The sequence below is a fragment of the Euprymna scolopes genome, chromosome 14 (genome assembly GCF_053919585.1).
Source record: "Euprymna scolopes isolate OS-2025 chromosome 14, ASM5391958v1, whole genome shotgun sequence".
Classification (NCBI taxonomy): domain Eukaryota; kingdom Metazoa; phylum Mollusca; class Cephalopoda; order Sepiida; family Sepiolidae; genus Euprymna; species Euprymna scolopes.
Genome location: NC_136495.1, coordinates 37,320,111 through 37,338,473, shown reverse-complemented (window position 1 = coordinate 37,338,473; position 18,363 = coordinate 37,320,111). Strand labels below are relative to the sequence as shown.

The following is an 18,363-nucleotide window of genomic DNA, read 5'->3' as shown; positions in this document are numbered from 1 at the left end:
TTCCCGGAGAAAAACTATAGACAATCTTTCAGGTAAAAGAGAATTTATTTTTAGTTTGATTAAATTGCAAATAAAACACTTTGCCATTAAGATGTAAGCAGCTACTCTGATGTGCAGCAGCTCGATTTATATGGGCAGGTGGGGAGTTGGGTAGAGAGATATTTTCTTACATGGCATTTAAATTTCTGCATGTTGGTACAGTTAAGAAAACAGAGAATTCCAAAGGTTAACAGTTTAAAGAAATAACCTATTAGAGTGGAAAGCATTCCGGCATCTGGGGATCTCTAAAATAGGATGAAAACTTTCATAAAATCAAAAAATATCTCTTTGCATTACCACTATTCTGGGGTATTTAAACCCCAAAATTTGGTATTTCAAAAAATTTCTCCATTTAAGAAAATTGCAATATTTGTAACAGACTAGTGTGATCTCTTTGAGTAGTAGAATAAAAACACAAAGCTTTGCTGAAAAGCATATGTCAGAATGTCAAGCGAGGGCTTGTGGACCAGGAAATCTACTCTTATTTCAGGGTTGGTGGGGGGGGGGGAACAGGAGGATCCCCCACCTCAGCCAGTAAATTGTTTTCTAATTTTTAAAACAGCTTTTAAAAGACTCCAAATAAATTTAAAACAATTCCTCTTAATCTAAATAGGTCAAAAACATTGCTTTACTCTTTCCCCAAGGGATTATGGATCTTAAATGGGTGTCTAAAAAATGTGCCTCTCCCCCCCCCCCAACTTTCAGAACTTAAACGAGAAACACTGTATTTCCAGAAATTTTGGCTTTGTCATCTTAAACTAGCAATACCAGATACCATAAAGTTCATCACTGGACAAGGCGCACACTGCTACTTAATTTGATAGTCATAGTTTTTAAATCAGTAATAAGCGTATTTTTCCATAGTCCAACAAAATAAAACTTATATAACTGGATTCACATTAAAATTTACTTTAAAATGGTATTTGAATAGTTTTGTTGGGACTTATATAGGCAAAGAAATCAATATTTAAATCCGACTATTAATGACGAAACATGCCAGCAGAGCATGTCTGCTGGCGGTAGATGACATTTTGCAAATAAGCGGCTGGAGTGTGTTCACATAAATACTCGTAGCAGAAGTTGTATTCGTCGACAACGTTTCTAGTTGTTTTAGCTAATCAGGGAAAAGAATTGTCTTTGCTACAGAATTTGAACACATGTATGTTATTCGAGTCAAAAGTTAGAATATCTCAAAGTTGAAGCTTTCTAGTACAAAGGTAATTGAAGATAGAAACTGTGTTCAAATGCTATTTAATAGAGAATATATTAATTTCTTTTGTCCTAAAATTTGAAAAGAATTGAATAAATAGTTTTTATGCACGTGTCGATAAAAATGGTGACAAAATGCAGGTCATGAGAATTTACCTGCAGAAAAAAATCTCAAACAAAACGTTTGTCAACTGACTTACGAACAAAGTATTCATTTTTTTTTTTTCTTTGTTATTTAGAAAACATAAGTTTTTAATTATGGAAAAGAAAAGAATGTTTTAAAAAATTAATTCTTTGAAAAAGAAAGACCAAAAATGAGCATTATTTTTTTTGTTGTTCTTCTTCTTGGTTTTCGAGTCGCAATAGAACATCTCAAAGTTGAGGCTTTTCAGTACAAATATGAGTACAGATACAAACTGTGTTCAAACGTTATTTAATACAGAATATACAAATTTCTTTTGTCCTAAAATTTGAAAAGAATTGAATAAAAACTTATGCAAGAATCGATAAAAGTAGTGGCAACCGCATATAAACATGAATTTTTGTGTGCCGAGACGCACAAAAAAAAATCTGTAAACAAGTGTTCAACTAACTCACAAAGTATTCATTTTATTTTTGTTATTTAGAAAACATAAGTTTTAATTTTAAGAAAAAAATAACCAACAGTGAACATTGTTTTTTTTTGTTCTTGGTTTTTAAGTTGCAAATACAACATCTCAAAGTTAACACTTTGTAATACAAAGATAAAAAACTGTGTTCAAATGCTATTTGATAGAGAATATATTAATTTCTTTTGTCCTAAAATTTGAAAAGAATTGGATAAAAACTTTTTATGCACAAATCGATAAAAGTAGTCATAACCGCATATAAACATGAGAATTTTTGTTTGCCGAGACGCTCACAAAAAATATGGAAACAAGTGTTTATCAACTAACTTACGAACATAAAGTATTCATTTTATTTTCGATATTATTTAGAAAACATAATGGAAAGGAAAAGAATATTTTAAAAAAATAAATTCTTTGAAAAAGAATAACTGACAATGACCACGCTTTTAAAGGAGTTAAAACACACAAACCACTTATCCAGTTAAGTAAAAGAATAACTTTTATTGGGTTTGTTTTACAATCCACAGAGGTATGAAAAAGTGGTCACAAAACAAATATATAATAAATAAATGTTACTAAAAAGGCAAGTTACTCTTCTACCTATCTCTGTAAATTTCTGGTGTTGTAAATGTTTATTCTGTTCAAAAAATAAGTAATGTCGAGCTTAACATGAGAACAAGATAAAATGGCTGCGATGTCTCTTGAAGTCTTGACAATGTCTTAAAAATAAAAAATGATACAAAATATTGATAGAAACTCACCTGATAAAGAAAGCATGCCAATAGTCTGTATCATTGTCTCTTCTAAAGAATCATTGATTTCTACGTATAGATGGAGGAGAAAAAGAGTAGGTAGAGGACACAGAAGAACAGCCTCCCAAATGGTTCAGTTCAACCCCCCCCCATGCGTTTAAACATATATACAAATGACATGCCAATATTCTGTAATGTACACAGGCTCATCTATGTGGATGGTAGGTGCCTTGTAACCCAATCAAATGACTTCAAAATCATTGAAGATCGATTGATGCAAGCACTTATGCAGTTGTCCTCATATGATGACAAGTAACATCTCAACCCAAACGCAAATAAAACTAAGATGCATTCATTCCATCTTAAGAACTCTTAGATAGGATGCTATTTGCCATGGCAATCAGTAGTCAAAAAGTTCTCTTATGATTGTTAAAGGAAAGGAGCTTTGTCTTGGTAACATTTAATGTTAACATCCACTTTTGTTCCCATTGGATTACAGCCTACAGGTGATTTTCTAAAGATTCAGCCATTGCCTTGAATATATGTGGGGTTGTTTTGAACATTTTCCAAGAATAGAGCATAATGTCATGAGCAAATATACTCATCTCCAATACAATTGTATCCGGGAAGTTGTTTATGAATATCAGGAATCAAAGGTCCCAGGATCAACTTCTGGGGCACACCTGTATTAATATGATGTTATTTAGATGCAAGGCCAGCAAGAACAACTTGAATATGACTATATTAAATATTGATCCAGTACTACAGTAACAAATGAAAAAAAACCTTCATGTCAGACCATGTCAAAAGCTTTGGATATATCAAGTGCTATCACCTTAGCTTCATCTGCCTTGTTCAGTCTATGGTATATGCATGCAGAGATAACCATTAGGATATCCGTAGTATAACTGGCTTGCCTAAATGCATACTGTTAGTCAGTAAAAAGTTTAGTATTAATGAAATGGTGAACTATTGCTAGACTGATTAAAGATTAAAAAATTTTAGCGAAAAGTGGGAGGAGGCTGAGGAGGTGATAATTTTGCAGGGGAGGTCTATCACAAGAATTCTTAAACACTAATACCACCAAGGTAATTTTCCAGCTATCAGGTGTCAATCTGAAGGTGTCAAGTTTTGTTTTTATGATCTCCCAAACATGGAAAGGGATGTTGATCAGATCAGCAAGTGTGGTTTCTGTTCACAATGGGTAATTCTGGTGGGAGTTCTTTGTGGAGTCCAAGGTGAACTGCTGAGCAAGCAGTTTATCGTTATAAGTTACTGTGCAAATGACAGTGAAATTGTCCATTATTCACCACAGTATCATAGAATTTTCAAAACTCAGAAATTCCTAAATTCTGTAACTTGTTTTCTGATCATCTTGGTATACTTATTCTTAGCTGTGGTCATTATACTCTTATAATTATTTAATGTTATTAATTTGTGTCTATTTGTAGTTGACTTTTAATGGAATGCTTGTTGCATATATGCTATAGCAAGTGTACAGATCAAAGTGAGTCATTGGGGATATTGGGTTTGCTACATAATTTTCACTTAGAACACACATTTATTTTGACCCATTTAGTTACATTTGCACACAGATTAGCAAGGAGAGAACAAGTTTTACACCATGGGATGTCTGATATGATCTCTGATGGATATCAATCAGTTCATTTATAGTATGTCATCATTTTGAATAATGGCTGTTTGGCTTGTGGTCAAAAGTTTAGGGTGATACAAACATTATCACAAGGTGATCGGCATTCGTTGGACAAACCACATGAAGTGTAGTAAAGAATAGGTCAGGACGTGAGGATTGTTGATCCTTAGGATTTAGGAGAAAGGTCAGCAAAGTGACTGTGAAAGGGAATATGCAATAGAGAACCATTGTGTGCTGTATCTGTATAGCTTGAAAAACGCAATTTTTATGGTGCTGATTAACACTTAAATACATGTATTTGGGCACTTGGATCTAATGTGAACTCTGAATCTATACTATCAGAGACATAGTTGAGCAGGTTACAGTCATCGGTCAAAGAATAGTAGATGAAATATAAATAACTATCACCGTATTGTAAAATTAACCTGAAGCACATGGATAACTCAGCAGGTACACCAATCAGGGTCAATCCTGACCATGGCATAAATTTATAACACGATACTGAACCTTTACAAAATACATGGAATCTTTGGTCACAAGCACCAAATTATAACACAACCGGGTGGCCACCCGCCATTTAGAAAGTCCTGGTCTCAATCCAATATATGGAATCCAAGGTCTCAGGACCGGGTGTAATCTATCAAAGCCATGACCTTTCTCATTAGGTTGCGTCAAAGGTCGAATTCTGGCGGTTACAAAGTTCTTGCAATCTTATGCTACTAAGTTTAATAGACCCAATATTCACAACCGGGCAACTTCGGATGATCTACTTCCATGTGCCAGGTGGCGTACCATTAACAAAAATAGATCTTCATTCAACCAGTTGATGTGACGCCCGCTGTCAAGTGGAAAGAGTATTGTTGGCATTCGTTCCCAAATGGGAGTAGACAGAAAAAAGAAAGAAAAAAGCAACAAAATAAATTGACAATTCTTTTAACTGGGTTTTTCGGGTTATATATTCATAACAAAGTTAACATAATGCACAGATTTCTGCTCATTGAATGACTAACAAAAGAAAAAAATAAGAGAAAAAAATAAACGTAACAGGAAAAAAAAAAGAAATAATTCAACGAACTTGATCACATCTACTCTTTTTTGTAAACATAATTACGCAGGGTAAAGCAATCATTGTTTGTTCTCTAAGGTAGGATGAAGGATTTTTCATTACTCACTTGTATTAACTTGGGGATTTGTTTTAATTAGTCTTTTCTTTTTTTGTCTTTCTGTAACCGAGTCTAATCAAATAAGTTTTCCTGATTTATATGGTAATATCCGTCTGAATTACAAGTTTTTGAGTAAAGGCACTTTGTCTCTTTTCTTTGCTTCTTGGGTATCAGAGTCGCAAATTTCCAGGATGCTTCATGGATTTTCAAAAGTCTTGAAGATTTCTTTGACTGTTGATCCTTAGGATCTTGTGCCACTTTTGGCAAACTCTGCAATTCAGCAAGTGACTCCACAATTTACTAAAATGGGTACACAGCTCTGTTTTATATCCAGGAGAGGGTTGGTGAGATGCAATCTTCCTTGTCAACATCCTCTGGTAGGAGACAATTGGTCAATCATCTATGCTAGACTTGTTGCATATCAACTAAGTTTCAAGGACACCTGTGATTCTCACGACCCATTGATGACCTGGGGATCACTCAGATCATCCGTCTTGACTTGGCTAAGATGATATTTTTTATCAACAAGTCAAAAATCACAGCAAAATTGGTAATTCGCATCAATCAGGAATCAGCCCCAGTCTAAACAACCATTGTCTTCTTCGCTTGTTTTTCTGTTCAATCTTAACACTTGGTCAAATACAAATTTATATATACTAGCAGAACCTGTAGAAATCCCACAGCACCTTCTCTCATATGTAATATATCGCTGCTGGACATTCTATTGATGTTCAGCATGAATGGCGACCCCATGATATTATTGTAGCCCTTTTGTTAAAACTGTAAAAGTATTTATCTAATTATTCTGGTTAATGAAGTGTCAGAATATATCTGGTTATTATGGTTTATCTCCCGTATTCTTATAGGAGTCTAATATATTTACATTGCATGGACACCTGGCACGAACGGAAACCCCACAATATCATTATACCATCTTTAGACAAGACAGATACTAACCCTTGGATCCGAGCCAGAAAACCAAGAAGGTATATTTTAGTTTCATGTACAGCCCAAAAGCGATATTTTTTTTTTATTTATTTAAAATTTTTTTTTTTACATTGCATCTTCGGAGATCAGGAGTTGCTATTTATTAAAAAGGAGGATATAAGGTGTTAAGATACTATGAACATTAAATTAGTGTATCCATATACTAACTTAATGTTCATAGTATGGGATCACTTTCTATCCTTTTAAATAATTAAGATCTCCTGATCAAATAATTTATAATCTGGAAATTGTGACACACATACATACGTTAAAGGTACTACAGTATCAATATCAAGATTACATATATATATATCCCATTATATACTAGTGGATGAATAGCTAATGTAATTAAGGTCCGTATTAGAAATATTGTAATACTTCCATTAATTATAGCATTTAATTGGCAGACACCAGTTGCATTTCACTTGGCTTAGGTGTTGAATTTCATGGTGCTAGCTACACTGATGAGACATTGGAGTTCTGCCTAAGCAACAGCATCACATATGTAAGCCTGTCATCTGATTCTTTACTATATTCTCTTGTCAAAGGGAGGGTGTTACAAATATAGACTCAGATACAGCAGAGTAGAAGGAATGTCAAAGTGATTAGAAAGATTAAGGAGTGTAGATTAGTTTCACAGTACTAGTAATACTAACTTTGTGGGTACTTATTATGTAGTTTACGAGTTTTAGCTGCTGGACATCCACAAGTACTTTATACAATTGATTAATTATTTTAAATGGAATTGGGCACAAATAGATATGTAAAAAGAACAAAATGCTTTTAATGAAGTGTATTTGCTTCAATAAAATTATGTTGATAATACTAATTTGTTTTATGAAATTTGTGGATAAAACTGTATTCATGCACAGAATGTTTTTCTGCAACATAGGCTTAGGTTATTGAAAAAAGTTAAATCATTCTTTTTTATTTCACCTGAGCAACACTGAGATCTAGATTCTGCTAATGTGTATGTGCCATATATATTTTCAAAACTAACTACTATATATTAGTGGGTAGATTGCTGAAACAATCTTTCACTTGGTGCTTGTATCACCAAATGTAAGATTCTTATCGAATATTGAGATAACCTGCTCCACTAATGTATATTTTATTTTCAAGCAGAACAGGAAAGAGGGTGCATTTCTGGTTTGTTCTACTCAAGGACAGATTGACCTTTATACTAAGTTAACAGACTTGATATTTGCGTAACTGTCATTCTTATTGAAAATCTGTTGCTTGGTAAAGAAACCGTCATTTTAAACCTCTTAAAATAAGACAGTGTTACTCGTTTCAAGATTTAGAGTTGTTATTTTATTTGCAAGAAAAATATGTTTGTTAGAGAAATGAACAAGATCACATGTTCACATTACAAGCAAATGTCAAATTCAAGCACCAAATTCAGATGGAGTCAACGAATAGTTAATCATGACCTGTCCAACATAAACACAAGTTAACAATTTTTATAAACTACAATACAATATGATACTGGTTAGGATTGCAGTATTTACTTTGCCCTATGGGTGAAGTCAATGCACCTTACACCACTAGAAAGGAGTTTTTGTTTTTTAAAGTTTTACTGGCCACTATATACAGAGCCAATTCCATAATATGCAACAGCATCCATTAGGTCATTCACCACACGCTTCCTTGCATGAACTTACCTGTATCTCGATCTTCACTTTTATCAATCTCATCTTTGCGGCTCAGAAGCTCTTTTTTCAAATTATCCAACATCACAGCCCTTTCTTCCTGCTTCATGAAGGCCACCAAGTCATATGGCCGTCGCATATTGAACACTGTATCAGCCTACAAACAAGACAAACAAAAATATAAGCAAACAAAGTTGTCTTGTCAGATTTTCAAAGTCAGACCTAAATAGCATTTCAACTTCTAACTAGCCAATTTTCATTTTTTTTTTTATTATATCATGTTATACAGTCAACAAAAAACAGCATGGTAGTTGTCACATATTGAACACTGTGTCATCCAACAAATCAGACAAACACAGGAACATAACCTTAAATTATCTTGTCAGATTTTCAAAGTCCAACCCAAATAGCATTTAAGCTGAAAAATTAAACTTTGTTTCTGACTAGCCAATTTTCACAAAAACAAAAAGCATCAATGCCAGGTGTATTTCGTCTCAGAAAGCCAATACCTTAAGACAACCTGATCTGGCAGCACCAGGCCCTTGTAGAGAAGCAAGTATGGTCATACATCCAAACAACATATTAATGCAGATGTGTCTCAGAGGTAGACCCTTGAACCTTCATTATTCCTGATATTCATAAATGATTTCTGATAAAATTGTCTCAAATGGCTATATTTACTGATGACAATGCTCTACAATAGACATGACTAGGTGGGGGGGGGGCGAATGTACACATATCGAAGGTGAAGGCAGAAATCTTAGAAAATGATCTCCAGTCTAGTGGAATAAGACCAAGTAAAGAATAGATACCCTGTAGTAGAAGACAAAAACTGGAGCACATTTCAAGCGACACCGGTTGTTCGACCCTGACATTGCCATTAGTTGTTTGTAAACACGTCAACGTTCGTTTTGTTACTTACATTAAAAAGTTTTGTATAAATAGAAAAAAAATTTTAATCCTTAAAAGTTTTCTAAATATTTAATACTAAAATGTTTTGTAAATATACTTTTTTCTTTTAAATCTTAAGTTTTGTAAATAAATTTATAAAAAATCTTGCTCGTGAACATTCGACCATGTCTGCTATTTGATGTGTTTACAAACAACCAATGGCAATGTCAAGGTCGAACAACCGGTGTCACTTGAAATGTGCAGTTTTCATCTATTTTTTTTTTTTTTTTTTTTTTTTTACAGTGGTCACCACTTATCAAGGCCCGGAAGGCACTCAGGGATAAGGGTTATTGCAAGTACGTACATTACGTGAATGTGGAGATTTGATGAAGTTACTTAAGGGGGCGGTTCATTAGGAATTTGTTAATGTTGGACTTGAACAAATCCAAGTTGTAGTCAGGTGAGAAGCAGGCAGACGGAACAGAGTTCCACAGGCGTGCAGTTCTAAGAAAGCTTTGTTCATGGAATCCACATTTTGATTTAGGTACAGATAAAGAGTAGGGGAAATTTTTCAAAGTGGATTCGGCTAGACGGGTGTTTTTCGTGAAAGATTGGCAAGGGGGTACCAGAGATTGGAGTTCAGACGAGCAACTGCCATGGAAATAACGATAAAACAAGGATAGGCTCGCAACGTCTCTTCTGTGGGAGAGAGGTTGCAGGGTAGAGAAAAGGGCATCCCCCACTAAGCCACAAAGTCTATTTTGTACTCTGTCAAGGCAGGACAGGCTGTTTTTAGCAGCTCCTGCCCAGATATGGTAGCAGTATTCCATCCTTGGACGTACTTGGCTTTCATATAGATAGAGAATTGCATCAGTAGTGAGATATCTTCTGGAGCGGTAGAAGGATCCCACCATCTTTCCAGCGACTTTGGCAACAGACTTAATGTACATGTTCCATTTCAGATCAGGAGTAAAGGTCAAACCCAGAAGCTTGTCAAAACACAGGGCCTCTCTCAGACGAGAGCAATCCATCCCAATTGATGCCAGATGGGGATCAGAGCGTTGATGATGTAAGGATAGGAGTTTGGTTTTAGATGCATTAAAGGTAACCAGCCACGTCTTCCCCCACTGAACCATGCGCTCGAGATCAGAGGAGAGAGAATCAGAGAGAACTTTGTCATTTACAGCCTTTGATGTGTTGCTGTAGATGGTGGTGTCATCAGCATAGATGTCAACGAATGATTTAAGTATGTGTTTAGAGATTACTACAGGTTATCTATTCTTTACTTGGTCCATGGAATGGAGCCATAAATGAGTGGTAATATTTAATGCTACTAAGAGTAAGCTTCTTACTTTTAACAATTACATGAAACTTTCTCAACCACTGATTTCTATGAAATCCTACCTGAGAGCTAATTGTTCAAACTTTTTCGTTTAATATTCACAGGCAACATGTACTGGAACAAATACATTGATGATATTGCCAAGGCTGCTACAAAGGAGATGGGCTCCCTCTACCATATTAAAAAATTATTCATACCAGAGAGAATCTACCATTCGCCTATGCATGGAGTATTATTGCCACATCTAGGCAGGTGCATCTACTACTAGTCTCTTCCTTTTAGACAGAGTCCAAAAAAGTCTTCACTAATAGTTCCTACACTATCGACCAAGCTCCAACCCTTGTCCCATTGCCGCAACGTTGCGTCCTGTGCCGATTTTACAAGTAATTTAATAGAATGTACACTGATGAACTCATAGCACTTCTGCCTCTTTGATGTACATACTTCCAACAAGCGGCAAAATCTTACCACTTCACTGTTGAGATCCCTAAATGCCAGAAAGCCTTATATTCTAACACTTTCTTCCCACAGACTTTGGAATTCCCTCCCTGCTTCTTCCTTCCTAACTCTACTAACATACGGAAGTTTAAATGTAATGCAAACAAACATCACTACTGCTCAACTCCCCACATAATTCCCTGTATAACTAATCTAATTACTCTGGCATATGAATTTTTCTAGCATGGTAGAGGGAGCTTTGCAGCAGCCTTGGCAATATTCTCAATTTATGTTGCCTGTGAATATTAATGTGAGGAGTTTAAAAGATATACTCTAGAGTAGGATGTTATCTGTCATGGCAATTGGTGGTTGAGAAGGTTTTTTTTGTAGTTGTTAAAGGAAAGAAGCTTAGTCTTAGTAGCATTAAATGTTACAATCCATTTATAGTCCCATTCCACTACCAAATGATGTTAGTTTTCTAGGATTTCTACTATTGTCTTAGATATGTGTACATTCATTTTAACCTCTTGTCTATTACAAAGCGTAGTGTTATTAACAAATATATTTATCAGGGTGGTTAGTTATGAATATTGGGAATAATAAAGTTCCAAGGCTCGACCTTTGGGGCACACCTGCATTAATATCAAGTTGCTTTAGCATATAACCATAGAGGACAACTTGGATTTTTCTCTTGTCCAGGAAGGATCGGATTATGTTGAGTATTCGTCCAAATATACCAATGGATTTAATTTTCATGAGAACTCTTTCATGTTAGACCTTGTCAAATGCTTTGAATATATCAAGGGGTACAACTCTAGCTTCCCCAGTAGTGCATGCTATAGGTGTTCAAAGATGATGGTTAAAATATCTGCAGGAGAATGAGCTTGCCTAAATCCATACTGTTAGGTAGAAAGAAGCTTAGCATTTACAACATGGTAGACTAGTGCTTGATTGATTAAAAAAGAATTTAGCAAAGAGGGACAGGCGACTGATGGAGCGATAATTCAGAGAGTTCTTTCAGATTTCTTAAATACGGGTACAATGGAGGTAATTTTCCAGTTATCAGAGAAGCAAGACTCCGACATTTGTTGAAGAATTTTGAGAGGACAGGTACTAGCTCAACAAAGCAGTTCTTAATTAAGATGACGGAGAGGAAATCCGACCCATACATCTTGGAAATGGACAAAAGAAGAGGTAATTTACAAATCTACTAATGTAACTTTTGTTTGCAAAGGGAAATTTGAGAGAGAGTGGTTTGAGAGGTCTACGGTGGAGTTGGAGGCAAACCACTGAGTATGCATGTCAGCTTTCTCAGTTGCCATGCAAGGGAGTTCATGGTTGTTGATTGTCCATTATTCACCACAGAAATCACAAGAATTTTTTTAAATGTTACGTTTATGTACAAATTCAAAATAACCAATTTTGAAAATTTCACCTTGATCAGGGCTCTACATTGCGAGTGAAACAGTCGCATTTGTGAGTGATTTTTCAAAGTGGCGACTAGAAATACTGAAACGCTTATCTTTTGACAATTGTATTTCTTTCACTGACCATCTTCCAAAGCTTATTACCGAGTGAAAAATATCTTTTTCAACTTTTTTTTTTTTAATAAAACGAACAAAGTTAAATTATTTAAACAATAAGAGTTTAATAGAACAATATACTCTTTTTTTAACAAAGGCTGTTTAAAAAAATATTTGAAGAAATTAGAATGTTTATACCTTCAAGTATCAACATAAAATTTGTTGTATATATATATATATATATATATATATATATATATATATATATATATATAGAATTACACTTATTAAAAAGAAATCACAGAACTAAAATGTTATATTCTAAAAATCATGTGGGTTTGGCTAGTAAGTTTTCTATTTGGCTAGTAAACGAAAATATTTAGTTGTCAAAGGTCAACTAAAGATAACAGGGCTCTACGGACACGATATATATCCAAACTAAATCAATAAATACTAAACCTCTATAGATTTCTGTTGCTAAGGCATGCATTAGCTTAACTTGTATTTATATTCTATAGCTTATCTATAAAATAGATATTTATTAGCTATAGTTTATACTTAGATTTAAAGTGATTTATATTAAGTAGCAACTCTATATCTTTCTTTATCTTAGATGAGTGAAAGTACTGTTGATTGTCTTTAGGTGAAAACTAACAGCTAAAGCACATTTCGAATCATACTCCAACTCTTTATATTCTAATTTTTCCAATGTATTTATTAATCCACAAACCATATTTAATCCTTGCTGAATCCTAGTAGATATTAATCTTAAATCTACAACCCATACTCATACATGCCTTCACTCAAAATGCGTGATTAATCCTATTTTGAGGAGCGTAACTTCAAAGCAGATACTAATTATCTTTGATACTAACTCTTAATCCTAACTACCCATGTAGGGGGACATCGAAGTACCTGGCTTTGAAACCAGATGCAGGGAAAACCCTCTCTGTGCTGATAGTCAAGTCATCCATCTAGGAGAAGGAAAAGTCCAATATGTAAACCTGTGCCACTGACCTCATACATCTTGACACCAAACGGAGGAGGGAGGCCTCCTCAGTCCTGGTCGACAACCTCCCTAGAGCTGGTGACTCGATCAAATCACCGGTTTGCAAACCTAAACTGCTTAAAAAATAAATAGGCTCTGCCTACCGCCCAGCTTCCATACTCCTTTGCCTATTAGCCAGGAGCAGAGGTGCGATCACAGGGACTCATTAGAGATGCCCAGTGCTTAGCCTTGTTTCCTGACTGGGGCAATGATTGCCATCTCCCACATCCACCTCATTCCCTTCCTTTCCCCTAAATTTGGGCATTTTGGGAGTGCTTTTCTACCATGTGTGCTAACATGATTGGACTAGATCACTCTTGTCTAACAGGTTTGAGGGTACCGGTTTGACAGTGGCTAGCTGCTGTTTCCAGCGGACAGTACAGGAGACCTAACTCTTTGATAGCGCTAAGAGTGGCTGCTCTATCATCAGTTGTATAATATCAGGATGTTTGCAGTGCCATGTCGCACATGGAAAGAGACCTTGCACTCATCTGGTGGGCATTCCAGAGGCCACATTCCTACGGATGAGAAGTCAGCTGATGGTCTACTTGCATTGCATGATGGTTACTATGCACATTCACTTTGTCTAGCACCTCTCACCCCAAACTGAAACTACGAAATAAAATGCAATGACAGCTCAATCCAAAATAATGATCAACAATGCTGCTAAGACTAAGCTCATTTCCTTCAATAATTACAAGAAACCTCAACCACCTACATGGCTAAAAATACATTACCTGAAAGTACTTCAAACTAATAAAAACTAGCAATAATCATGAAAACAAATCCTATTATTCAGCGTCTCAGCAGTATGATCAGGAACTGTTACCAGATTATGTCTACTCTTTCAATCAAACAAAAAAAACTCAGTTATTTTGTTTAATTAATGTAGGACCTTATTCTGAAGAATTGGAAAAAAAAAAAAAAAAAGAAAAAAAAACTATGTTGTTTAATTTTGTCCTTATATGAAGGCAAGTAGCAACAATATTCAGCATTCCTTCATTTACTTGTATTCAAAAATTTCTCATATGGTCTACTAACCAATCCAGAAAATAGACTTGGCCATCCCATATACACAACAGAACATACCAACTTGCTCATATACCAACTCTCTTGTTTCTTTGATTTGGACGAGTGTTAATCTCACAATGTTTCAGCCGATGTAACCTTCTTTATGTGGATCTTGAAAAACTCTGGAATCTTTCTGTTGAACTCAAGAATCTGTACAGAATTAGAAAAAACTTATTTAATCCACAGAGATAGCACGCTCTCATTCCATCAACCACAATCCGAGTCTTAGGTAATTCACAATTGTATTATTAGTAATATCTGCACGGAAGATTGAGTCTTCAATCTCCAGAATTTTACTTAGTACTTTATCCATTACACCATGGTTCTGACGGAATAAGAGCATGCTACCCCCATGGGTTAAATAAAGGCTTCCATTCAAAACCTTGTACAGATTCCACAGAGTTCAACAAAATACACCCGAAGAAAGTCAGTTTACATTGACCAAAAGATTGTAACAGTAACACACAAGATGAAAACAATAATCTGAATAATCCAAATTATCTAAAAAAATTCAGAAACATTTCTTGCTTTTGATCTCCATTTACTTCTAGCTCAACTAATCAGTCAGATACTAGCTACTAAATTGAATATATATGTAGTTGAATTTCCCTATTCAAAAAGTGACCTTGTGTCTAACTTTGTCCTCAAAGGGAATCATGTTCAATTGTATGACACATACAGTACTTTCTTCACTATTTCTAAAACCAGGTGGTGTGGGTGTTGAGAAAAATAACTTGATTTCAGAATTTTGTTGCTTTTTTTTTTGCTTTTTATTCTAATTTGCATTCCTTACTGAGTGATTGCACGGTGCATTGCACAAGCAATGCTCACGATATTTCACTTTCTACATTTGTTCTTTCTCCTCCTCATAGTATTTATAAGCTAAATTATGATCGACTACATGACAATTTATTTAGCGACCCACTCAGAGAATGTCACCATAAACCAAAAAAGGTGTCCCACAAACAAGATTAAATGTGTGAAAAAGTAGTATGGGTTACGGTTCAGTTAACAGTATCTGACTAGACAAGCTATATTTTTATATGAATCTTTCAATCTCTCCTATCTCACTCTCTCTATATATATATACGTCTGTTCTTTTTTGATTATGTGGTCATACAGTTTCCCCCATCTTTTTCTATATCTGATATATAAAGAAACACCATTTGGATTTTCAAAGTTAAACCTAAATAGCATTGCATCTAACAAATTGATATTTGATTCTAACTCACCATTTATTTAGGTAAATTTTCAGTTTGTATTCTTTACATAGAAAAGATAAATTCCAATCGATTTAATCAAGTATATATTCTATATAGCCTGGTAATTTTTTCAGTAGCATATGCTGCTCATAATTCAAAATATTTTTTCATTGGATAATCAACATAGATTATGATCTGATCAAAACATGCTATCTGACAAATGTATCATTCAAAATGGTGTTTAGAATCGCTGGGTACAAAAGTATTCAATTTTTTTTTTTACTTCATTTACAGCTATATTATCATAATTAAATTCAAACACTTCTTATATGTATCAATACTTAATCACGTTTTTGCTTTTGTTCTCTTGTAACCATCAGGAATTTGAACATTATTTTCAAAACCTTAAACTATCATTTAAACACTTTCTTTGTGACAAAACTAAATTCTCTCTCCTCTGATCTCAAGCATGTGGTACAGTGGGGGAAGAGGTGGCTGGTTACTTTTAATGCATTTAAAACCAAGCTCCTATCTTTAGATCATCAACACTCTGATCCCCATCTGGCATCAATTGAAATGGATGGTTCTCGTCTAGGAGAAGCCCCATGTTTTGATAAGCTTCTGGGCTTGAACTTTACTCCTAACCTGAAATGGAACACGTACATAAAGTCAGTTGCCAAGGTCGCTGGAAAAATGGTAGGATCCTGCTACCGCTCCAGAAGTTATCTCACTGCTGATGCAATTCTCTATCTATATAAAAGCCAAGTACGTCCAAGGATGGAGTACTTCTGCCACATCTGGGCAGGAGCTGCCTAAAACAGCCTATCCTGCCTTGACAGAGTACAAAATAGGCTTCGTGGCTTAGTGGGGGATGCCTTTTTCTCTTCCCTGCAAGAACCTGAAAAAAGAAACAACCTCGACTTTGGACTTTGAAAGCAACTGTCTTTGCGGAATTAATACAGCGCTTAGATGATCAAAGTCTATCACTGGTAATGAGAGAAGCCCTGGAAGATGGCTGCAAGCATTGAACATATTAAAAGAGCATTATTTATCGAAAGGAAAACCCAAAATTATTTCTTTATATACTGAACTGACATCTCTAAAACGAATGGAAGCTGAAACAATTATCGATTATATTATAAGAGCCAAAACCACCACAAATTCTTTAAAAATGTCTGAAATTATTAGCTACAGTCTGTTAATCTCTATGGTACTCAAAGGATTACCGAATGATTTCAAGCCATTTACCACTGTGATAACCCAGAAAGAAAAACCCATGACATTTAGTCAATTTAAGGTGGCACTCAGAAGTTACGAGGAAACTGAGAAAAAGATCACAGAAAAAAACGAATCTACAAATATCATGAAATTTAAAAATACACACACATAAACACCAAAATTAAATTATACCCATGCCTGGAATAAAAACCGCAACTTTGCCAAAAACAATTTTTCTCCTAAGAAAAGTACAAAAATTATTTGCGATTATTGTGACCGACCTAATCACAAGAGTTTCCAATGTAGGTACAGGACTTTCAAAAGAGACGCCATTAAAAACATGGAGAGTTCCGTAAGCGAACATACATTTTTATTTTCATGTATGTTTAACGCTTCAACAAACAATAACTTTCTTGTCAATTGTGGTGCAACGGCACATGTGATTACAAAGGAATCTGATTTTATCAATTTTGATCCCAACTTTAAGCCTTGGAATTATTTGTAGAACTCGCCGAGGGCAGTCGAGTAAAAGATATCATTTTGAAAAGAGGCGATGCTAAAATCTCGCTAAGGTGAACTTTGTTTCTGTATTCTAGAAAATGCTCTGCTAATTCCGAAATTTAAACAAATTATATTTTCTGTACAAACTGCCATTAAGCAAGGTGCAAATATAAACTTTAGCCCTAATAAATCAAAACTGGTGTACCCGAATAGAACTGTATTCGACATTAAAGAAAATGGAAGACTATATTATTTAAATAGCGTAGTCCCATCAAAAACCGCCTGCCATGATTTACAGACATGGCATAAAATTCTTGGGCACTGTAATATTCCTGATATCAAAAAGTTGCCGACTAGTTGACGGAATGAAAATAAAAACATCAAAAAACTTTAAGTGTGACGTTTGTACACAGTGAAAAATAACAAAATATAAATATAACATACCAGACAAGAAGGCCACAAAAATCCTATCACTGGTGCATTGTGACTTGAATGGTCCCGTGGAACCAATGGCCAGAGAACATTACAGGTATGCATTGAATTTTGTAGATGATCATTTGGGTTTAATAATGGTTTATTTTTTAAAGAACAAATCTGATACCCTGCTAGCAACTAAAAAATATATACAACAGTACGGAATTCACTAATAAAGACTTTGAACTTTTACTAATTAACCATTGTGTCAAGCATGAAAAATCGACCCCTAAATCGCCACACCAAAACGGGACTGCGGAAAGAGCATGGCGGACACTTTTTGAAATGGCAAGATGAATCAAAACTCCAAAAACCTCTGGACATATGCACTTGTGGTGGCTGCATATATACACAACAGGTGCTTTAACAAAAGAATATCTAAAACCCCATATGAAGCTTTCTGCGGTAGAAAACCAAATTTAAGCAGAATGCATGTATTTGGTTCAACTTGTTTCGCATTTATAGATAAGAGTAAATTAAATATTAAAACCGGTAGACGTATATTTCTTGGGTAGGATAAAAAACAGTCCAGCAAATTTAGTATTTTTTCCAGAGAAAAATAAAATAAAAAGAATCCGATGTGTAAAATTC

At 34.9% G+C, this 18,363-nt stretch overlaps 1 protein-coding gene across 1 annotated transcript in view; it reads right to left on the bottom strand.

The window, feature by feature from the left end:
• Positions 1–18,363, bottom strand: part of LOC145292960 (tetratricopeptide repeat protein 17-like) — a 147,413-nt gene that overhangs the window by 108,434 nt on the left and 20,616 nt on the right. Inside the window, exon 2 of the mRNA XM_080139173.1 lies at positions 8,077–8,221. Within this exon, the coding sequence (XP_079995299.1) occupies positions 8,077–8,221 (145 nt within the window). The remainder of the gene's footprint in view (positions 1–8,076; positions 8,222–18,363) is intronic.